The sequence below is a fragment of the Melanostigma gelatinosum genome (assembly GCF_949748355.1).
Source record: "Melanostigma gelatinosum genome assembly, chromosome: 12".
Lineage (NCBI taxonomy): Eukaryota > Metazoa > Chordata > Actinopteri > Perciformes > Zoarcidae > Melanostigma > Melanostigma gelatinosum.
Window position 1 is genome coordinate 8,730,776 of NC_136645.1, and position 24,445 is coordinate 8,755,220.

Consider the following 24,445-nt stretch of genomic DNA (forward strand, 5'->3'; position numbering starts at 1 on the left):
CACACAGCAGCATCCTTGATGATTAAGAGACATGGCCATCAGCTTTAATTATCTCAACTTTGCAAATTTGGTTTGGCTCTAAATACGACACCCATAAGCCTGTGCTGCTATTGCAATTGGGAACAAAATACTGCACTGTAGTCAATCAATTCATACAAATCTGACCCAGAATGAGATAATTACTTGATTATGTTTCCAAAATTAGTTCTCTCCTCTACATTTCTATGGACTCAAGCTTCTAACTTTGTTTTTTTTATTAAACCAGATATATTCTGACACGTTTGCTCATCTTTTGTAGAAAAAAATTCAGCCAAAAGCTTTTACACATCCAAGCCTTGGAAGTACTCCAACTGCCAGGCACTTATTATTGTATCCACACCAAGTCAACAGTTCTTTGACTTACCTTTTTAATTGTACTTTCTACAGATTGAAACAGAAGAGGCTTCACATTTTCAAAAAGGCACAATTACGATAATGTCTTTGTCAATCCATTGTTGCCTGCAAAACACATCAATTGAATCCACTGGCTGCATTACTAAAGGCTGCAGCACTGGTGAAACTATATGCCAGAGTGACTCGCAGCATAACGAAAACTACCTTTGACTGTCAACCCAGATTAAGGCCAAAGTTTGACCCTCAAAGTCTAAACGCAACACTGACATCTAGCCTCATCTCCATTGAGAGTCCAAGGTTGACTGACAGCTGTCAACGCCCTGTTTCCCCTCCCCCACCCTGCAAGCAACCATCATCTATCAGCAGCTGGACTGTGTCTCTCTCCCTCCCTCTCTCTCTCTCTCTCACTTAATCCCTTACTCTGTGTAACAACTGCCGGAAGCTCTGACCTGGACCCAGTTAATACATAATCTGCAATCTCCAAAACTAATACGCCACAACCCTCCTCCCCCCCCCCCCCCCTTCTCCTCCCCCATCATCACGCTAGGCCTGAGCAAGGAGTACAAATTGCGGCGACTGTGTCATGCGGATCAAAACTGACCTAAGCCGGCATCTGGTCGCCGAGCCAGAGTCCACGGAAGGAAGCCAACACACTCCGCAGGGTGGAGGTGAAAGAGTGGAAGTCCCACAGTATCATATACGGTGATTATGCCGGGGTGGGGGATGGGGAGGCCTAGTTAGTCAAATAAAGGCGGGGTCTTGCTCAAGGGTATTCCACAAAGCATCATATACCGAGGAGGGCGGGGGCATGCCATCTGTATTTACACAAGGGCCGTTAGTTCAGAGAGACATTCTTTTTGGTTGTGGGTGCAAACTCACTGCCGTAACTAATTAATTGTCTGGACGCTTTCAGAATATCAGGTGGTCATAACAAATTGGATTTTAAGGAATGCAAAAAGTGTTATTGCTGCAATATAATGTTATAAATTTCAATAATTAATTTAAACCGAAAGGCTAAATAGTATTTTGTCTGGTCTAAAATGTGTAATTCCTTTAAAAATATGCAAGAAAATGCTTTTATTTTGTATTTATCCCCCACACAAAGGATGAATATGATTAATTAATACTTTCTTCCTGATGCATTAGCTGAACCAGACATTTTGTTAAAAAGGAAGTAACATGTACATTTGCGGTGTCTTCTGACAATGGACCGACCTTTTCACTAGAGAGGCAAATCTGCCTACGATTACCACAAAAAAAAACACGTTGCCGAGCAACATACAATTTAGGAATATGCTTTCAGAGCAGCTTTGCGGCTGTGTTCCATTAACAGATGAAATTACTAAAGCAACAAATGTCAGCCACATGCAAATGAGGTCTACTCTGTTGACTGTGTGTGTGTACCAACAATGCGATGCATGTGTATGTGGCAGACTTGAAGACATCCTTTCAAAAGCTTGTGTCCTCCTGAGCTCAGAGCAGCAGTCTGTTCGGACAGTCAAGCAATAGGGTGTCTTTTAATATCTGCTCTTCTTAGGGCCAAAATATCTGAGAGGCAAGAGAGAGCAATCGTGTGTTCCCAGTCTGCCTCGGGCCCCCATTTTATTCCATTTCAACCTACTGGCAATGTGAGGTTGTTCACAGAGTCCAGCAGAAAGCCAGGAAGCTGGTCTGAACAACATGAGCATATCTGTGGATTAGTGCAGCAGTGGAAATGGAGGATCTGAAGGATTAAACCCCCCTCCTCTCTCTTCTCATTACAACCTGCACAGAGAAAATTACACACAATCACACATCGGCCATCAGCACTGTAATTCGATTGTATCTGTCCAGTGATGCGGCTAGTCAGCCTCTGGTGAGCAGGTGTTGATGGAGAAATCAGTCCTTATTGCCCAAAATGTCTGAAATATACTTTTATCAGGCCTTGGGAGTGAAAAGCATATAATTTAGTTATGCTGAATTAAAGCTTTAATCTGATATGGGTAAATGATTCAGGTGATTACACAATGAAGATGCATTCAATGACTGAATTCATTTCATTTCAGACTGGAACCAAAACATGAATTTGGGACCAAAAAAACAGCTGGAAAAAACAACTACATAATGAAAAGTTTGCCTTTAACTCAACAGTCAGATCAGTAGTCCACAGTGACAGCAGCAGGACTGATGGACGGCTGTGTATCCTGATTGGCTGTATAGACTTTCCAGGCTACTCTGATGCACCCACCTTATTATCATAATGCAATAAAACAACCATGCGTACAACAACAAGAGCTCGGGGGCTGTGAAGAGCAGAAAGGTCTTCATCAAAAACAGCTGCAGTTACAACCACAGCTAAAGAGCTACATGCAACTAATCCTGCAACACTATGAATACTGTATAGTTGAGGCAGATTAAATGATTTAAAAAGTGGCCTGAGCTTTTGATTTTGGTCCAATTGTTCACCAAGAGAAAATATCTTTGCAAGGAGACTGTGCCAAATTCAGACACACACATTGTTCACACACAAACGCCAGGACACAGTCAACCCTACCGCACACTATATCTGACTTTTCTGATGATAGAAGTCTTAATGTGAACTGGTCACACATGAATGCAGCGACTGACAGACTGTAACGTGAAGTCAGTGTGCAGTTGTTAAAATTTAAAAAGGTATCAGAAAGGGTGCTGACAGCTGTTCCTCCCAAACCCTCCATACTGTGCCTCATCAAGGCTGTTTTGTGTTGTATTTGATGGGGCGATATGCCATTCTGACAAAAGAACCACATGAGATTACTGAAATAATAAAGGACTTGACACAAAGTATATGGAAGTCTGACAAATCTGGCTCTCACAGAGATAAGCAGACAAGACAGCCGGATGTAACTATCGTTTTAGGATCGTGGCAAATGTAGAAACCAAAATTAGGACAGGGAATGGATTTCCAGAATGTCTCAGTAAAAGTTATTCTTTTACGGTATTAATCATAAGCCTGACAACAGCTTTAGAAAAGGGATAGTCAGCAAGCAATTTAGATTTCACTCCACTAGACTAGATGAGAAAGAAAGCCACACCATTTATCTATTGTTGATGTAATGAGAACAAACACGGGACAGCAAACAAATGACAGCACTGACCGGAAAGATAAAACGATTTACAAAAAGTGCTCACTTAATATTCTCATTGTGTTGGGGCTTTCTTAAGGTCACACATCATGCATTACACCAGTATGCACATTCAGCTAAATAGATCACAAGCCCCTCAGCTGAATGATTGTTTCACAAACCAGTATACCAAAAAACCCACTAATTTGACAGAGATGGTATGCACACCAACGATTCATCACAATGAAGGGTGACAATACATTTCTGGTGCCCTCTTATTCTCTAAAAGCAAAGAGTGCAACCCAATGCACAAGTTGTTGCTTTCAGTATATTGAATGGCCCTTAGAAATGTTCACCAAATTGTGCAGGCATGATATGATTCTTAACAATGCAGCAGCAGTGCTTCGTGGAGCTATTCAAAGCAATGAGAGGATTTGAGAAAGGAGTCTTACATAAAGCATGGCAAAAATGAAGAGCTCGAGCACAAATGAATTTTCTTATCTATTTAAAATATGTGAAACAGCGATGAGAAAGTGCGACCAAATCTAACAATTAATCGGGAAAGAAAACAGATGATAAGGATGAAAGGAGAAAAAAGGATTTACTTGTATCTGGTGACGCCATAGTGGACACGATGACTGGTGGACCCGTGCGTCGACTTAGTTTCTGGTTAACAGCCAGGGTACTTTGGCCTGGGGGTCCCATAATGACGAGAGCATTGTCCTGTGCATTTCCCCCACCCTTACGCATCATCTGAGGACTGGGGTGAGGGATGTGCATGGGTGACAATGGCAGTACGTTCCTGTCCCTCTTCATCAGCTCCATAGGCACTGTGTAATTGGTAGAGTACGCTTTAGGGACCTGTTGTGGTGGCTGTGTTAAAGCTGGCAAGGACACAGGCATCTGCTGTGGCATACCTGAAATGGAGTGCATAGACCCTTGTATGGAAGGCATTGACCCAGTCATTTGCTGTGGCATCATCTGCATACCATGCATGGGCATCCCCCCAGAAGAGTAGGCTGACATGGGTCTTGATTGAACAGGCATAAGTGCTCCAATGTATGACCCCGGGGAGCGAGGTGGTTGACCTGGGTAGCCTCCAGAGGCTTCCATGAGGTGCTGAGACGGGGCACTATTGGGCCTCCTACCCATTACATCTCCCATCCTTGGGGAGATGGTCTGCATGCCCCCAGGGGTCTGTGGGTGCATCATTTGGGCATCCAAGGTTAAAGCCTGTGAGGGGTGCGTTGGATGATGCTGCTGCTGGTGGTGGTAGATGTCTGAGCGATGGCTAAAGCTATTGGAGCGGCCTCTCATGGGTGTCTGAGGTTGGGAGGGGGCTGGCGGAGCCTCAGTGGACCGCTTGCAGTTGTGGACCAAGCGAGACAGTACACGAGCCTGGCCGAGGTTGGGGGCGACGGTGCGGACATCATTCTCCTCCATAACAGCCAGCATGCTAGTGGAGTCAAATCCCTGGTGGATAAGTGAGGAGATGGTGCTCTCGGAGAGGCCCTCATTTCGCAGCAGGGCAAGGAACTCAGGGTCAACTGTCTTCTTGGGGTCCAAAGGCAAAAGCGTCTGTGGGGCAATGGGGGGAAGAGGAGGAAAAGGAGCAGGAAGTGGAGTGACTGGTGGAGGAGGGACTGAAGTTTGGGCCACCTGTGCAAGGACAGGTGCAATTGGAGCAACTGCTGCGGTCTGCACTGTGGCAGGTGGAGCCATCATAGAAAGGTTCGGGTCAGAGGAAGGCATTGCAGGTGGAGGTGGCAGGGGCTGTTGCAGATGCTGCTGCAACTGTTCTTGCTGAAGTTGCTGTTGCTGTAACTGCTGTTGTTGAAGCTGTTGCTGTTGTAATTGTTGCTGTTGAAGTTGTTGCTGCTGTATTTGTTGTTGCTGAAGTTGCTGTTGCTGTAACTGCTGCTGTTGTATCTGTTGCTGTTGAAGTTGTTGCTGCTGTATTTGTTGTTGTTGCTGCTGTTGGATGGAGAAGGGTGAGGCGGTCTCTTGCCTCAAAATCATACCTTGACTGGAAGGATCCACTACTAGACAGGTGGCACCCTGCTGCTGGGCATCCAACGGACGACCATTAATATCAGTATAGACCGTTTGACCGGTCATAGGTGGAGGCTCACTGGCATACCGAGGAGATGCATGCTCCATACCATAGTGTGCAGGAGATGGCTCCCGAGAGGGTATGCGCTGTTGGCCATCTGACGTCATTTTGGCAGCAGTTCCAGCAGTATAACTCCTAGTCATCTCATGCACGGTTGGAGGGGGAGGAGGGAGAGGCGATGTAGGGGCTTGCGGTCCTGCTCTTCCTCCCTGACCTTGATCACACACAGCACGAGCCCCAGGTGCCATCCCAAAATGAGAGCCAGACCTACTGAGTGGGTGCGGGTGAGGCGGCGGAGGCTGGTAAAAGCCCTCGGGTGGCCGAGGAGTCATGGCCGGGTCATGGGAATAGTAATCCTGATGCGCAATGGATCCTCGATGAGCCATGGGCGCTCGTTCGTAATTGTTTAGATCAGGAACAGAGCCCTTCCTCAGCCCCCGTGGGTCCTGTCGCTCTGCGTAAACCTGTCCGTACAGAGAGTCTTGGCAGGAATACGGGTTGCGTTTCAAATCCAGGTCAGGGGGATGCACTCCTGGTGGAGGTTCGTACCACCCTCCTCCCTCTCCGTATGACAGAGAGTTCCGCCGGCCAGCTACTCTTGCCTGCTGCTCGTAGACACTCTCAGTCCTGTCCCACTGACCCTCATTCCCTCCGAATGTGTCCCAACTGTGGGAGCGACCAAGACTCAACTGTTTGTTAGGGACAAGCATTGGCAAAAAAGGAAAATGTAGAGAAAAAGATTACGGGGGAAAAGAAAAAAGGCACAAAACTGAAGAAAATGTTCCACTTCTACCTGTGTTTGTGAGAGTTGTCTTTCTTCTTGTACAGTAGCACCAACAAATGAAGCTGTGTCTACCGTTTCACCTGATATCGGGTTGTAATATTGTAAGTCCGTGCTATCAGGTGACTCCCCCTTTGGCTGTCCGTCCTTGAATAATTAATCACTGGTCATGCTGCCTTGTTGCGCGCGAGGAAAGAGGACACCACACACAAACACATTACACAAAACCACACAGACACAGCACAATGCAAAGGTAGCACAGCTACTCCATGGAAGACATGGTAGCAGGCTGCATGCTTGAGATGGCCACCAAACGCTGATTAAAAAAAGACAAAAAAATGAAAGGAGTGGATAGGTTGGGTTATAGGTTGGGATGGGCAGGGGCTTGTACTAATCCAGTAGGGTTTATCTCTCGCTTCTCCGGGACGTTTTACTCGCTCTGTCGATTGCTATGAGAGATTACAACTGAATAAATCCTGTTTAATTCCATTTCCCCCTGTGACGTCATGTGAACCAGATAAAAGTGTATCTGGTGATGATGATGATGATATGATGATGATGGCAATGATTAAGAGTCCACCCTCAAACCCCTTAACCCGTCTTGAAGAGTCACCTACCTGAAGCTGTTGATGATGCATTGTCGTCAACAGGTTTCAGTATCTAGATTCTCAGCGCGGGGAGGGGAGGCCAGACAGGGTGCCGGCTTCATTGAATACAAATGAAATACAGTTCTCTCAGCTAAGTCCCATGTGCCGCCAGTAAACATCAAATCCACTCTGATTGGACACTAATCCTCCAGGCCCCATGCTTGCAGTAGAGCCACCACGCAACTGCTGCCCAACTCTGAAATGTCCTTGATGCCTTTGTGGCGCGCACAGTCACTGCCCCACTCTGCTCAATATGAGATCACCACAGACCTGCCGTTTGTATGTTAACTGAAGGACACGCAGACTGCAGAATGCATAACCAAATCTACCTAAAATGTTTGTCTTATTTGCCCTCACAATGATTGTCATTTCAAGCAATATTACAAAGTGCAAAGTGTTAAATGAAAGCCATGTGCAGAATCCAAATAGTTTTATTTGGCCACTACATGATTTCTAACCACATGCATCTTACTGTCTTACTGCGCCTTCCCCCATCTTTCCTAAAGCTACTCTGATCTCCTCCACTTAGAAAAGCTCTGTAATCTGGATTTGCCCCTTTGCAGAGAAAAGTAAAACCCTAGGGGAGTGTGGTGTGTGTGCGTGTGTGTGTGTGTGTGTGTGGAAGCGGGGGGAGGTTTTTCTAACAGCATTTAATCCAAAGTACAAACAACCTTTGCCTTACAAACATACTTTTTGAGCTGCAACACAACACAAGTTAATTCTACTTCATTCAAGTATGAAATTGTCTCGTGGAAGAAGCTCTTTGCACGATGCTGCAGCATTTTATATTGTGTTTGGCCATAAGCAAACATGATGATTCATCATTTTGTTTAACCAAGGTGATGTTCAACATCGGCCGCTGAAGGTGTTCCTGCTTACCTAGCTGCCTGCATGTCTCACTTCATGTCACTGTGGCTGAAACCTGATTCCTTCTGCAGAGGATCCCTGTTTATTAATGCATGAAAACAGATGCAAGGTGAGGAAGTGTCCGTTTCCATCCAAATCTAATCTCAGAGCGAGGCGGAGTAGTAATACATATTTTAGACTGTGAAGGAAGTCTTTTTAATTACCGTCTCAGCATATTGACAAAAGTTCCTGAATATCTTAGTGCCTGTGGAAACTGCGCAGGCATGTCGGTCGTCGACACCTATATCTTGTTGAATCAGAGTTATGAAATTAAAGTAGGAAGAGATCAGACGCGGAGTATTCTGCTATTTTCACAAGATGACGGGAGGAAGCTGATGACAGTGGCTCCCAAATCTGTTGCAAACAGTTGACTTACAATTTTTTTTTCTTCTTTTGGTAAGGTGAAAGGACCATTAGTCAGCTTGATGTTTAAAGGTAATTAAAATGGGAAGGTGAGGAGGCAAGAGCTCTCACAGAGATCAAAAACCGATTGTAAAGATGAATTAGGTGGAGAGTTGGAAAGAAAACCCATTTACATTCATCAGAGTAAAGCTATTATAAAGTCAATCACATTTGACAGCCATTTCAAGTATGGGTGTCACTTGTCACCTTAAGGCACACAGTCTTTCCTGTTTTTTTATTTGAATCATCTGCAATATAGAAACTAATTTCCTTGTCAAAATCCTTTGGAAAAGCCAAACTTCATGTCTATCAGTTTTAATTTAAAAGCTCATATCATTGCAAGGCTGGCAATCTCTTTTAGCCTTGAGACTTGAAACTATAGCTGCTTAGATTTAGGAAGAAAATGTTCAGAGCCAATATATGCAAACACATAGACACACGTCCATGTCAAGGGCAACATGCTATAGAGTATGTGTGATCCCTTGGCTTCCCCGACCTCATCCACTCCACTCATTACTTCTTCTAGCCCGGCTCTCAAGAGACTGTAGCTTTCAGTGCAGCAGATCACTCATCTCTCTCCTCCTCCCCCCCCCCCCCCCCCCCAAAGTCAACCTCAAACAGAGAGACAGGAGCAGAGGTGTGTACTCAGGGTTTGCCGGTCTAATCCTGACAGAAAATGTAAATCGCAGAGTTCTGTTTGCCTCAAACTAAACAATGTTTGACTTTCTAATTCTAATGTTCCTCCATTTGCCATACATGCCAGACTGTGCACACAACGCCAGATTCACTGTAACAGAGGGATTTAGGAATTAAGCCGGGGATTTTAGAACAAATATAATACCACCCCAGCAGAAGCTTATGAAGACCTTACATTGAATAAGACTTGACTGGTGAAAAATGTGAGTAAAACTTTTCAGATAGAGTAAATGAACCTCGAGTGAAGATGCAATTAGGTAGCTCAGGGCTCTTTCAACAGCTAATCGATTTCAGAAAACGCTACTCTAGCCTGGTGTAGTGTCCTACTTTTGCTTTTGAATCGCTCACTATGGGAGAAAATTGCATTGAGCAGCAAGTAACAAGACAAACACGATGTACAACAGTGAGATCTGTGGCTAACCTGTCACACAAGACGCTTGTTTAATAAACACTCCGCATCTCAATGTCACTCAACCCTCTCAGGCCCTGCCTCCACATTAACATCACAGCCGAGCCAGCAGGAGAACGGGACGTCGATCACTTTACGCGTGCGCTCGTGGGTGCATGTTTTAACGATGTCAAATGTTTGCATGCCTTGCCAAACAGAGGGTTCGCATGCAACAATCCCATTTAGAATCTGTCCACCCACCGACTCAAACTCACACACACACACGCTCGGCTTGCACGATCATGGATCCCCACTCCACCTTTTTGACCCGGTTCTGCTCGTCTTGTGACGTGCAGCAGTGACAGCGCTTCGTTAATGCCCCTTTCATTCACACACGCAAAGCGCCGCTAAAGCCTCGGCCTCGGTCTGACGTGCATACATGAATAATCATGCCAACTCAAAGTGAATGCTGCACTGCAACAGAAATAAAAACAACTGTCTCCTACAGTGTGACACATCACGTATACTCAAGGCATGATTTGAATGCTAAACACATGTTGATTTATGCATGAGCGCGGGGCAGGAGGCACTAACTGGAAATGGGATTACAATGCCAGTTCGGCCACAAAGAGCGCTGTCAGATGAATTGTAATGCACACTTAACAGACACGACATGGCTGCCGTGCATGTGTTTCCAGTGGGATTATTTGTCGAAAGCATCTCCATCGGGACTAAATGGACTGGACAATGGAGGTCGATGGCTATGAGGCTAGTACTTATCTAAATGACAATCACATACTTAGTTAGAGTAACATTTTGAATTGATATACAGTTTATTATTTTCCTAGTATACATGCACCACATACACAGCAAGAAAAGCCCAAAAATTCTCCCAAATTTCCTCAATGTAGAGATCCATCTACCCATCATCCATCTCCTTTTGAGCGCTTTCTCGCCGACCCATCTTTCATTCAATCTCCAGCCCGATCCAGGGAAGACACAGGGCATTTAAATACTTCAGCGTCGTAGCTGAAGAATTCATTTTGAAACTTGATTTTTCCAGGAACTCATTTCCAACTTTCAATAACAGCAAAGCTACATGCCAGCTCGAACAGAGGCAAACACAGACACTGAGGGGAAGGGAAACCGTACCGGAACATTGCATTCAGGTGTGCACAAGAGAGTCACACTTTAATGATAATAATAACTAGAAAATTCCTCAAGAAATTTTGACAGTGTGGCTTCTACTGCCCGAAGAAGTCGCAATATATACACACGCCAATGTTACCGGTAGTATCGTTGAGGTTCGATTGATATCTCGCTTTTCTCTTTTCTGCATTTTAGATTCATACTCTTGGATTGAATCTTGTTTTCGTGATGGACAGTCCACAAGTGGCTCCTGTCATTTCTGTACTGGACATGTACATCTTTGTTTGAGAAGCCTTTGGAAATGATGGGAGCTCACGCTCACGTCATTTCTGTAAGAGCCTCATTCTGAGCTACATGTTAAGATACAGTTACTCTATGGAGCTTTTATTTTGAAAGGGTGGGACTGGGTGGGGGAGAGGAGACATATTCATAATATTTGACACACAAACACAGAGGTTATTAAATGACAGGCTTCATCACAAGCATTCCAGTTAGAATTCACTCAGCTTTTATTTTGAAATGGGAGGGGGGGGGGGGTTCTCCAAAGATATCTAAGACCTGAATGACTGTATGATAGAGAGAGAGACAGACAGACAGACAGACAGGAGGTCCATGCTTCCATGCTTTGAATCATGTTTCTACGTTAAAGTACGGCTAGTCAATATGGGCCCAAAGTTAAGTGTTTTTTTAGCTCTCTTCACGCCGAAACCCCATTCAAGTGAATGGGGCTCAGTTTTTTGGGATTTTCGGGAAAACCGCTTGGCGAATCTCTCTGAAAAATAGATAGCACACTATTCCCGATCAGGCCGCACGTTTTGATGTTTTGGCACAGGCAGTTGTACTGCCTTGTGCCACAAAGCCACACTGAATAACACAATCACACATGCCAGTTTGCAGCTAATTATTATAAGAATTTCCTTCCAAAACAACAACACTTTCTACCATTTTTCATCTGCTCTTTTCCTTTCTCTCCCCCCCCCCCCCCAGTTCTCCATGCCCCTCCCTGCCTCTCCACAAAGCCTATAAAGGGGTCGCGGGTTTTGGTGTGGAGCCTGGAACAAGCCCGAGGGGGGGTCAGACCCAGAGAGCGCTCCGATGACTTCATACCAGAACTGGATGCCAGAGCGCAGGGAGACGAGTGGGAGGGAGAGGTGGATGCAGCAAAGCCCTGAATCTGTGCTGAAAAGCTCTGGATACGAACCCCCTCCCACCCTCCCAGGGGAGGATGACATCAGGACACCCCCCCCCCCCCTCCCTTTTCCTCCACAGCCTCCCTGATTGTCGTCTCTCGCAGGTCCCTTAAATGTGAGACTATGAATAATTCACAGACAAAGTTTTACAGTATTTTTGCTTGACTGGCCACATTATTTATTGTTCACTGTTGAAACATCTCCTCTTGTTGTACACATGACAAAACAAGATTATCAAGGATTAACATATTTATTTAACTGCCAACTAAAACACTTGGACTCGCCATGACAAATTCCACTACCCCACCTTGTGGTGTTTGCGTCCAAGCACAGATTTACAACTTGTAAATCAACATTCAGGAACATGCTGTTACTGCGACCTAGTTCACGTCGCACTGCCGCTCACATCCCAGATCAGTCAGTTAGCTCTGGCTAAACGGCAATGGCAAGGACTCGCGCGGCTGCCCAAGCCAATGCATGCTGGGTACACAGATGGAGCGGACAGAAGGAGAAATGGGGAGGGAGGGAGAGAGAGAGAGAGAGAGAGAAAGGGTGGGGAATGGGAGAGAGAGAGAGAGAGTATGGGAACTGATGCTCACAACAGATGTTTGCCACAGTTCCCTTATTGCAGTTACACTCTTCTTGGCACTTTATCAAAGCCACAGAAGGAGCAATTGAACATTTTGAAAGCTGATATCTAAACCAAACAACGCTGTTATTTACTCCCCCCCCCCATCAGAAACCATATACACACAGGACTGTTTCTATTTTATACTTATATTTGATAATAGGGAAAAATGTCCAACGTAGTATCGTCAAAATGCTTCATTTATTTCAAGTTGAAAACTCCAAAGATAATTAAGAGATAAATCCATGATGTTCAATAAAAGTGGTTATTGTTTGGGATGTGCTCTCCTCACAAAAGTGATCACAAGACGTGATGCTTCCAGAGCCGGGGGTTTTATCAGCTCGGCTAAAACAATTTCCTGATTTGATTATCGATTAACTGTCAAAAGTAATTCATCAGGCAAAAAAAAAAAGCCAAACATTCTTTGTTTCCTGCGTGTCTAATTTGAAAACCACAAAAATCCAACATGAAAGCAAAGGACAGTGAATCACATGACATATCCTCAGTGGTAAAAAGAAAAACAACACAGCCACCGTTCCGGTGAAATCTACATTCCTGCACCGTGACTACTTTGGATTGGATTTAGGCCACAGGCGTCGCTCAGTTAGCCACTCATCACAATGAGTAAAGATGTAATCAATGCACTCCGCTGTGAAACAAGTATTGGATTGACACACTTATTCTCTGAAGATAAATAGCAGATTAGAGAAGCTCCTCTCGCTGTCTCGCCATGTGCAACCCACGATGGCAACGCAATCGCAATCACTCCACAACGCTCTTGTTTTTGTCAATACACACGATGCGAACGTTGATTTCTATTACACGCTTCGGTCCCAATTGTAGACAATGGTGGGTGGCTTTGACATTATGGGGCAGAACACCCCATGCCTCTGGTTTTGAAATACCCTTTTCATATGGTTGAGCAGATTTAACGCTACTGTGAAAACAGCATGATTCACCACCCTCTGATCTTTTAATTCCTAGATGTGAATCACCCTCCTCTACACATTTTTAAGAGCAGCTGTGATGACTAACTGCAGCGGGGGATCATTGTTGATCAGCAGGGGAGACATGGATGTCTGTGGGACAAATGTGGCGGATCAGAAAATATTATAATATGATGTTTAGCATGTTGCAGACAGGACACAGTCATTCGAAAGAAAATGGGGAAAAAGTGTTTCCAAGCAAGCAGGCTTGGTGGTTTGGAGAGGTTTGAGATGCCACATGTGGCTCTCATTCTGAGGGTGGAAACATACAGCATCACTGCTTCATTAAACTGTGTTTCTCAATCTCAACGTGATTTTTTCCTTCGACATGAGCGAAGAGGAATGTTGATATGTGCTGCTCTGTAGAGTTTTAATCCTTTGGTTTTGCTCATAGAGAGCTGAGGTGAAACTGTAACGTCTATGTTTGGTTTACATCAAGTAAGACGTCGCGGTTACGCCCACAAGACGCAGCTGGAGACGCAGAGCCTGCACAGAGCCGGCGTAGACAAATGCAGAGATGAACAAGAGAGTGCATCTCTCGTGTCAGACGGGCGGGTGAAAAACGCGTCCGATATGCGGTTTAGACACGGCGTACGTTTTTTCTTTAGAAGATTCTCAGTTGAAATGAAGCGTCACGTTAGTTCGCGCAAGACACGGAAGTCATAGGCCCCAGCTGTAATCAGCTGACAGCTTCCAATCAGTCACACACACCAATCACAGCCCATTATCACTACGAGGCGGGCCATTCAAATATGACTCCCTCCTCACTTAAACCCGACCAATGCTGCTACACTCACACTCTTGTATACCCATGGGAGGTTTGCTGCATTGCGCTCCCTGTTTCGGTTTAGCGTCATGCTTGGCACATCCAGGGAGCATCTTCACAGCGAAGCAATCAGTGCCAAGCATAATTGTATATTTGTTATAATAAATGGTAAATTATATGATGTAGTAGGTGTTCCTGACTAAAATAGAGATAGTAAACCACAGATATATGTTTCGGAAAACCCTTCATGAGAGTCTGACAATTATAGAAGCTAGAGGAACAGCAGCTAGCGGCTATACCCACATTACCAAATGTAATCTTGCACAATACAGTAGAGCAGGAGGAGTATGATTTTGGACATGCAAACACACGAACTTCTGACGGTGGTAAGGGGAAATATTAAGAGTAAAAACTTCAGGAAAATCTCCTTTTGACAAAGCACATAAATGCACACACACACACACACACACACACACACACACACACACTCTTCTAGACAGCCTTCAAAGCTGAAGTTTGGTAGTATGGTCCCAAGGCTCCCTTTTGACACACACAAACACACTTATGCAAACGAACCCACTGGCTTTTTACTGAATTTGTAGCAGCAGGCTGAAAGGCTTGAATACTGGTGGAAACTTCATTTCCATATAACAGCGGAGGGAATCTTTTTTTTTGCAGCTTAAATAAACCTGTGGAACTTATACTCAAAGTTACATGTACACACATAAAGACACAAGCATCCCACACAAGCTACATCATCACTTTTTCCAGTGATCTGCGAATGTGTAGCCACCATCTCAAATCCAAAATGTACATAAAAAGCAGAAAGAAGAGGAAGAAAGAGGAGTTAAATGAGACTCACCCTCACAGATCTTGTCCAGACGCTGGCGTTTCACTTTATGTTTGTCGACCAGAGCCATCCCGAGTCAAATGCTCTCTACTCTCTGGATTTTTGTATCCACTTCTCGCCTCCTTAAAGTCTAAAATGCTCCAATCCTCCAGACGTTAACTAGCTGATGTTTTAAACCTGAAATTCAAGGCAGAGGGACAAAGATTATTACCGAAAGCCAGTCTGACAGTGACGTACAGTATCAAATGTAAATATTGCGGCTTTGATTTTGATGTATATATCATTGGAATTTGTTGGATTTGAGGGTATTTGTGTTCTTATTCACTCTTTTGTAAGGGACCATGTACTGTACAGTATATAACATAAATGTTGTCATATAAAAGAAGTGTGTGATGTGCAAATGAAAGACAATGGAAAGTGTGCACAATACAAAGCAAATACAATCAGCGGTTACAGGGTTGGGTTACTTTTAGCGAAATCTTTGGTTTGTCTTTAAAGCTGCTGACAGAACTGTTTTTAATCAGGTGGTAGATAAGTCCATTGAGTTGTGGCTTCTAACGTCATGCGCAGTAAGAAGCTGAAGAGTTTGGCAACGTTCGGTCAATACTGATCGTGGCTTTGGCTTTCTGAAAGTGCATCACAAGGAAAACAAAAAGAATTGTCACCCGAAAGCGATCACGCACAGCTGTCTCCACCTCAAACCTCTCAAAAGTCAGACGTTTACCTTGCAGAAAACGTGACTCTCCACTAGAGGGAGCCTCATCTCAGCGAGCACTATTTATCTAATTTAATGAGGAAATGTCACTTCTGCAACCAGAGCCGTCCAAAATGAGTGGAACACAGCGAGGACCAGACAAACACACAGAGTGAGTGGGTAAATGAGGCGTTTTACGAATCATTTATGTTCAGCGACGGATGCTTCTCTAAAGAGCAATCTTCTAATTGGTTCCTGCGGAGGCCTGAGGGACAGGGCACCGTTTTGCTGAGGGAGGGAAGCAGACAGAGATAGACAGAGGAGTGCACAAGAATACACACACACACACACACACACACACAAGATGACAAGCAAAAATGTAGGCTTGCGCGCACACACACACAGACTAAGGGTAGCGAGGAATGTGGGTCAGTTAGTCAGCAGGCGAGAGGAGGTTGTATCAGCAGAATAAAGACATAAAGACATGTTGGTGGGAGGGGGTGGAAAGTACTAGAAAAACATCAGCTAACAGGATACAGGAGTACAGTTTGACACCATCCTCCTACATTTTAACTGTATCTTTTGCAGCACTTTCGTATTTATAACCCCACCACTGTGTATATCTATATTCGCCCCTGGGCGGCTCACACTAGAGTATTTATACCATGATATATGTTGATATTTGCGCTGTGACTGCAATTATAACTGTAATATGTTGGTGGGGTGGAGGGCAGGCGAAGCAATATATGGCTGAATTATGAATCGATGATGCATTGTTATTCGGCCAGCTGTTGGGAGGTGGTGCACTGCAGTTGTGTGGACTTAAAAGTTTGAAGATGTAAGCGTGAACATTTCTTTTGCATCCAACAGACTCCGACACTGACGCAAACACGTCTTCCTTTAACCAAACGCGCTTCGCCTCGCTTCACCAGTCAGCTGAGCTTCAGTTTCCCTCCTCCACACGGTAAGCCTTCCTGCCAAAGAGCTGAAGACCCACATGTGGGAGTCAGAAAAGAAGTAATTGAGCAAAGGATAAAAGGCAGGAAACAGTCAGGCAGAGGCGGGGGGGGGGGGGGGGGGGGTCACACCGCCTTGGCTATGAATAGACTGCAGGAAACATGCATGGGCATCTCCTACTCTGTGCTGCGTAACACTACAGGTCGTGGGTGCATCTGGTCATCGAGTCATTATGAACTCTTCTGATATAGACCTCACTTCACTGACGGCTGCCTCAGTGGGAAAACAGTGATACAGGCTGCTCTCTCTCTCCTCATGTACAACAACATGAGGTGGTTAGACAATAGCAGGATGGGAATAGCATGATGATACACAAAACAACATTGTGCAATACAGTACAACTGCATTTCTGAAGTCATCAATCTTTGTATGACAGTCGACTCCACTAAGCGGGTTGAAAAGTCAACAGCAACTCTGAGAAGGGCTCTGAGGAGTGCCAGAGGGGAAGTACAGTTATCCTGCAGCCCTTAGCACCAGCGCTGCTGGATTGTTACTTGACTAAGTGCTGTTATGTAACTTAACAATAAGGGGATTGACCTGAGATAAAATATGTCCTCGGTGCAGGAGGAGAGGAAGAGAAAGAGGAGAAAGTCACATTACACACATGCATGCAAACAATAAGAACACACAACTCCAGGGATTGTCTGGCTCACTGTAGAGAGAGGGCAGGCGCTCTGCTCAACACACACACACACACACACACACACACACAGCGCCGTGTTGCTTGTGGCTCAGCAGTCGTCTTCACAGGTTCCCTGACAAGACTGTGAACGTTACCGAGTCAGATCGCGACCAGAGAGACAGTTGTCTGATCTGATGAATGTCGCAAACCTCACAATATTCTTGGTAATACACGTTCTTTGTCTCGCCGTTTATGAACCAGGGTTTTGACTTTGAAAAACATGCATCACAACAATGTATGAAAGTATTTTTACGAGCTACAGAATGATTTATGACAAACACACACATGACATTCAGTTCACACCATTTCTGCATTATAGCCGTTTTGTAATTACATCCTGTCTTTCTACTTTGATGTATTTCACGCACTGCCGGACTCTCGTCTGTGACCAAAACCTGCTGCATGCTCGAACGAGACCATTTTCAAGATACTGTGTGTCTTGAATAATGTAGTAAATGTTCATAAGATAGTATCCTGGGAAATTAATGCAACACCCTTTTCTTCCTGCACTACATATTTTGTTAAGTTCTTAATGCCTGAATATTTAATTTAACATTTAGTTTTCTTGTGCATCAATATCACTTAAAACTCTTCTTGAGACTAAAGATGAAATGCAATTTTTTTTATATCATTGTAAACTGAATATCTTTGAGTTTGGTTGGTAAAAACAAGACATTTGACATTTTGATATTTAATGTACAAAAAAAAATTGAGAAAATAATGGGCAAATTAATTGAGACTTTACAGAACAGTTAGTTGCAGTAATATATCGTCAAACGTGCAAATGTTCATGGTATGCAGGAAGTGACCAGCAAAATACAAAACTGTCTCTTTACCAGCAGTAAGAGAAGACAACTTCCAAGTGATGGTTGAAAACATGCAACCAAAACATTTTCCCCACCAGCACCATGCACTACAAGCCACTAAAGAGAAATCATTCATTGAGCGTGACAGTCGTTCATGTCATACTGCAAGATTTATGGTTATGAATCCCTTTAAACGTTCTAGAAATACACAGATGTATTGGGCTTCAAGAGCGTGAAGTTGCACAGTCAAGCTTTAACAAAAAATGTAAATGACACTCACAAGATGGACTTAAAAAGTGAGGCTCTTTTTGATGTACTTTTACACTGGGTGAATTGGGTAAATTATTGTTTGAGTTGTTCACACTGTGGCAGATATACACCACATATGTGCTACCACAGCTTCTACTGCGTCTCACGAACAGAAGTAAGATTTTCAAAAAAATGCCACAACAAAAAAAAAAAATGGTGTCGCTCCAGGCGTTACATTGCATTGTTGCATCACTCTAAGACGTTATGCATTCAAACAGTGCTTCCCCATTGACACCCTGTACATCAAGACATTTCACAAGCAGAAAGCGCCAGTTTTACACTTCAGAAACATATTTCTCTTTCAACTCTTTGTGTTACATTACATCTCTCTCACTCGCACCCTTTCTTTTCTACTCCTTTGGTGATGAAAAGCCAATATAACAAGGCAGGCATGCCCAGGAGATGCTGTTTAGGTTGGTAACAGCACAGAAGACACAGAGGGAGAGAAGAGAAAGTGAAAACGGTATTTTCCTGACTGAGGCCATCTCTCAGAGGAGCCCTCTCGCCAGATTAAGAAACCTGTGGGTTTGGCTTAAGGTGAAAAGGCACCGAATAAAGTAAAGCTGCAGCTTTGACTTTGTCTTAACACGTGTTTGACTGAAATACCTTCACTTCAAGGCAAAAAAAGAACATCTTGCTCGTTCTGTTTTTAGTCCAGCCGAGCTTCCAGCCCTTGACCTCAGTGAACTAGTTTAACTCTGTGAACTTGATGACCACCAGCCCGCACACACGAAAAAGACTAAGCTGCACAAACATGGGGATTGTAGTCAAAGTATTAAGCTGAAAGGAAACCTGGTGCCCTTACGATGAACTGGAAGTCACCCCTTTTTCACTCCTTTTCATCTTTTATTGTTTGAATATCTTTTAAGTGAAGCCTTGCCCTTCACACGTCATCCCTTTGAGGGAATAGTTCGACAAAAATGGGCTTTTTCAATTTCTTACTGAGAGTTAGATGAGAAGATTGATACCGCTCTCATGTCTGTACATTCAATATGAAGCTACAACCAGCAGCCGGTTAGCTTAGCTTAGCTGGCAACAGGAGGAAACAGCTAGCCTGGCTCTGCCTTAAAATTCACAATATCTGCCTACCAGGGCCTCGATATCTAAATCTGACACACAACTTCCTGTAGAACCACAACTTGTTTTTTACAGTTTTGTTTTTAACAACAATTTACATATAATGTGTTAATAAGTGAGCTTTAGATGCACTTTTTCAGTTTTGATGCTAAACTAAGCTAACCAGCTGTTGGCGTTAGCTTGGTATTTAACAAACAAACATGAGAATGGTATCAATCTTCTCATCTATTTCTGAAACAATTGTAATGAATGTGGTTCAATGGACACCAGCTGCAGTGAAATCACAGGTGTACAGGTGTACCAACATTGTGGGGGAGAATTGTCTCGCAGCTACCCAAAGTAAATGCTTAAGAGGCTATGATTTATGTCCCCGAAAGTGCAAGATAGCAGAAAAAGAAGAAGCCGAGAGGGGAAGGTGGTTAAGGTTTCTTTTCTCTCATTAATCGGATAGTTGGGGCTCCGAGGGGCACGTAAAGCTGTCGCTCAGGCCGCTGATTTACACATTCCTCCTCCCTGCCAGCCTCTTTCTTACTCCAGCCCTCCCTGTCTAAATACACCAGTTACTGACAACTACAACTCTCTTCTTTCTACCTCTCCATCATCATCATCACTATCCCACTAAGTCTGTCAGTCCATCTGTGCCTCTCCGTGTATCTTTTTACATCCTTTTGCATGTCCTGTCAACCTCTGGCAGATATCGTCCATTTTCATTCCCCATTTCTCCTTTACGTCGCCTTTTCTCTCAACCATTTTCCCATCTTCCCCCTTCCCTCTCCCTCCCTCCCTCCCTCTTCCTCTCCCATTCTCGCCATCTTTCTCTCCTCTCAACTCTAAACGAAATGAGACTGCAGCAGCACTAACTGCTGACTTGGGCTAATGCACAATTTTGTAATAATGCCTATTTGTGTAAGTCACCCAGGAAACGCATAATGGAGACATGATTGTGCATGGCAGCCTGGCCTGCATTCCTCTTCTCTCCAGCTCCTTATGAACTAAAACAAAGTCTGGCATATATAGACTCCACTAGAATAATCTCTTGTTTCACAACCCAGGCCACTGAAGACTTAGAATCCATGCTTGAATTAAATAAAAAGCATTGCAAACATGTCTACAACTAATATCCTGATATTTGTTCTCCTTTACCTGGTAGACTAAATACTGAATTTACTCATCTCAACTAACACAAGCACGTAAAAGCTCGAGCACCCGCAGAAGCAATCACACCAAAATCTGTGGAACTTATTAAGTTGAAGGATAAAAGTCTGTTTCCAAGATGCTTTTCTACTTTTGAGAAGAGAATGACCTCAGACTCTTTCCCTGAGGGGGGGCGGGACAAAGACCAGCACTGAGCTGCAAACTACAGACACACTGAACTTGCATATAACATCAACTCTCACGTACTTGTGAGAATTGGACCAACTTCTCTTCAAGGCGTCCCTGGGTCTGTTGGATGAAAAAGAGCAAACATGATTGTCTCTTCCTCTGAATTAATCTTTAGAACCGAGGGCCCCACGTTACTAAACATATCTTCACCTTATTGTAGAAACTGCTTGGTTCGGTTTAAACAAACTGTTGTACGTTGGTCGGCAGCTTGGTTTGGTCCATTCAGTGTGAAAGTTGTGATTCGCGCTCTGGTGGGAACTAAAGGACCGAAATATGAGTCTACGTCCTCTTTCAAGGGAACTCTTTTGATTGGTTTGCAAATGTTATGCGAGTAGATATGTGATTTTAGTAGGAATTCAAAAGTTAAACCACTAATTGGACCTGAAACAATTAGTCGATTAAATGATTATTATAAACAAGTAATTGTTTTGGTCATGTTTTAAAGAAAAAATACCTAATATTATCATTATTCTAAAAAACAAACTTTTTTGTGAATCGTAGCCTGCAGCCAGTGTGAAACTGCAATCAGTTGGTGTCGCACCGTGACTTTCTCGGCTCTTTAGCACCTCCCCTTTCCTCAGCTATCATTAACATGAGACTAGAGCAAAAAAAACAGACACCACCTCGTCATTGAGCACAAGTCAAAACAATTTGCTCGAAATATATGTAACCTTATGCTCACTGATTTCTGACACCTCTCCAGAGTGAAATGTTTAAAGGCAAATAGCTGCATCATGATAGAAACCTCAAGAAAAGAGCAAAGACGAGCGACGAAAATGCAAATTATATTTTATAGAATAATTACACCTCGGGGAGATGGACCTTCAAATCCCAAAAATTAAATGAAAAAATTAATGTATTGGAACAGAGCCATTCTCTTAAAAACTCCCTCAACCGTTGGCTGATTGAAGAATGAAGTTGCTAGAGTCACATGAGGAGTAAATTCTGAATATTTAAGAAACACAGAGCGTGACTAACGAGGACTATTAAACGACTGTTTCTGGGTCTACGTGTGGGCTCGTCAAGGCAAACGCATGAAGAGAATGAAGACAGACGAGCACAAATACCTTCTTTTCCACCAAGATCACTGCCAACAATCTATTTCAAAATGTATTTGAACACAACAGGTACCACGTCACAGAGAATGCATAATTGTAAACAATTTCCGCAAAATCCCCTCAGAATGGTTTTAGTATAATTAGATACACTTGCACATTTGTGTGTATCGAGGTAGGCAAGTGCAAGTTTTAATTATTAAACCTGAAAATCTGTCTTTTCCTACCAATTAGCGTCTGAGCACCTGATGCATATGCAACGACTGTAAAAGCAATTAAACTGCAAATTAACTGTGGAGATGAGTTCACGGTGTGAGTGCAAACGCTCATATTTTGAACGAGCTTTGGTTCCCAATGAAGAGGTGAATCATGATACAGACCTGACATCCCCACAACAAGTGAGCTTGCTGAACCCCTGGGTCATATGAAGTACCCATAATTCAATTCAATCCAATCTGATCTTTGGCATGTTGAAGTTCAGAGATTCAGAGCTGATATTTACAACATGGAATAATGGATTTTTAAATAGCTTTTCACTTTTCATAAAGCAAATTAGTTTTGTTTAAATCATTTTGGGTACAGGTGTAATAGTACACTTCTTGGTTCAGGCCAAAAGATATGGTTTGTTACACTGCTTCTTTTGGTTTGCGACACAGGAACTGTTTTAAACTGTCGAATTAAAATGATTTTCAAAACTGTGAAGTCCACCTGGATGACTCTTGCTGTAACATTTCAATATTTTCAGTACTGGTGTCAACATTACAACTGAGTTTCAGTGGTATTCAGTATTTTTGTCAATATCTTAGTTTGAGGAATATAGATGGCAAACTTCTCAGTGTATCAGTGTTTGTCTTCACACAAGCAGCCAAACGAGAACTTTGTCTCAATACAATTCAGCAAAGGAAATATAAACATAAAGAACAAACAACACTCAGAATATCACAATATTTTTTACAAATACCTCCATGTAGATATTATAGGGTTGACCATTGGTGCTTTTACAAAATATTAATATTTCTAAAAAATTGTTGAAGTGTGTTATGAAGGTACAGAGGCTTCAATGGTTTGAGCTATTCGGGCTGAACCAGGTACCGTAGTGTACTGCTACACAGCTTAAACATCTTGTCAGGTTCTTGAACAGCAAACTACGTATGAGGTAAGTAGACTGTAAGTTAGTTGAGTCAATGGGGTTGAGGAAAGGCCAAGCTTGCCCCAGAGGCAGACTCGCAGTGAGCTCAACGCCACTGACCTAGATTAATACCAACCACAGCAGCGCCAGGACTATAACACACCCCGGTTTCCTGTATCCTGCTTTTCTGTCTGTGTGTGAAATGATTCCATCTGTCAGTCTCAGCTGGGCTGTGAGAACACCGCTGAACGCTGCTGCTGCCCACACACACACACACACACAGAGACACATATATATATATACAGACGGACACCAAAAAACACAGACGTGTCGGCTGGGAACTGGGGCCAAGGTGGGTGTCTGCATCCAGCCTCCAGAGAGGGGGGGGGGGGCTCTGAAGAACTCTGCCCAGCATCAAAGGCTGGAGAATGGGGGAACGAGACATTCGATAGCGACTGCGGTCGTGATGGTGCGCGGCAAATTATCATATAAAGCAAATCTTTGCTTACGAGGCTTTATAATTGCAGCTATGAAGGCTGTCTGCACAGAACATTTTGTGTCAGTACAACTTGAAAATACCTCTTTTCAATGACAGCAGGCTTTATTAGCTTGCTTATAATAAGACCAATTTATCATTGCATACGTGCATGTGTTTCTGTCCATGTCGATGCAGGGGTTTTTGCCTGCTGTTATGTAAATGTACGCGTATATATATATATATATATATATATATACACTTCCCCGACCAAGGACAGCAGCTGGTATTCAAAAGATACCAAAACAGAAGAAACAAAGCCAGCCAGCACACCTCTCAGCCACCTGTGAGCACGCAGAGATGAAACTGAGGGAAACAAGTGATAAGGGTACAGACGGACCAGGATGCACAACTGATAATCAGTGGAAAATAAGGAAAGAGCGCTTAGAGAAAGGTCAGGGTTGACGTTTGGCCAAGGGAGAAACGACACGGACAAGTGGGGGAAAAGTGGAACAGAAGTTCTTTGAGTCATTTGAAATATTTCAGTAGTTTTTAAACTTCTCCTGAGGGCTGAAAAGACCGCAAAACATATAACCTCTGTTCCAGTTCGTCATCATCTCAGCTTGCTGTGTGCAGTGAAATGAAGAAACCTGTCTCATGGCACATTCTAGACAAGATTAAAACAAAAAACAAACCCCGACATATGAGGAATATGTGGAATATTAACAACACCAGCATAAAGTGACTGGTGCATGGAATTCATCCGATATTTCCCTCGGTGCATCAATTTTATGACAAAAAAAAAAAGAAGATCTTTCCAGCAGTGCTGCATGTCTGAAC

General features: G+C 43.6%; 1 protein-coding gene across 1 annotated transcript in view; it reads right to left on the reverse strand.

The window, feature by feature from the left end:
• Positions 1-24,445, reverse strand: part of LOC306785845 (C-terminal-binding protein 2-like) — a 56,627-nt gene that overhangs the window by 24,184 nt on the left and 7,998 nt on the right. The window contains exon 2 of the mRNA XM_079280374.1: positions 14,991-15,155. Within this exon, the coding sequence (XP_079136500.1) occupies positions 14,991-15,048 (58 nt within the window). The 5' untranslated portion in view covers positions 15,049-15,155. The remainder of the gene's footprint in view (positions 1-14,990; positions 15,156-24,445) is intronic.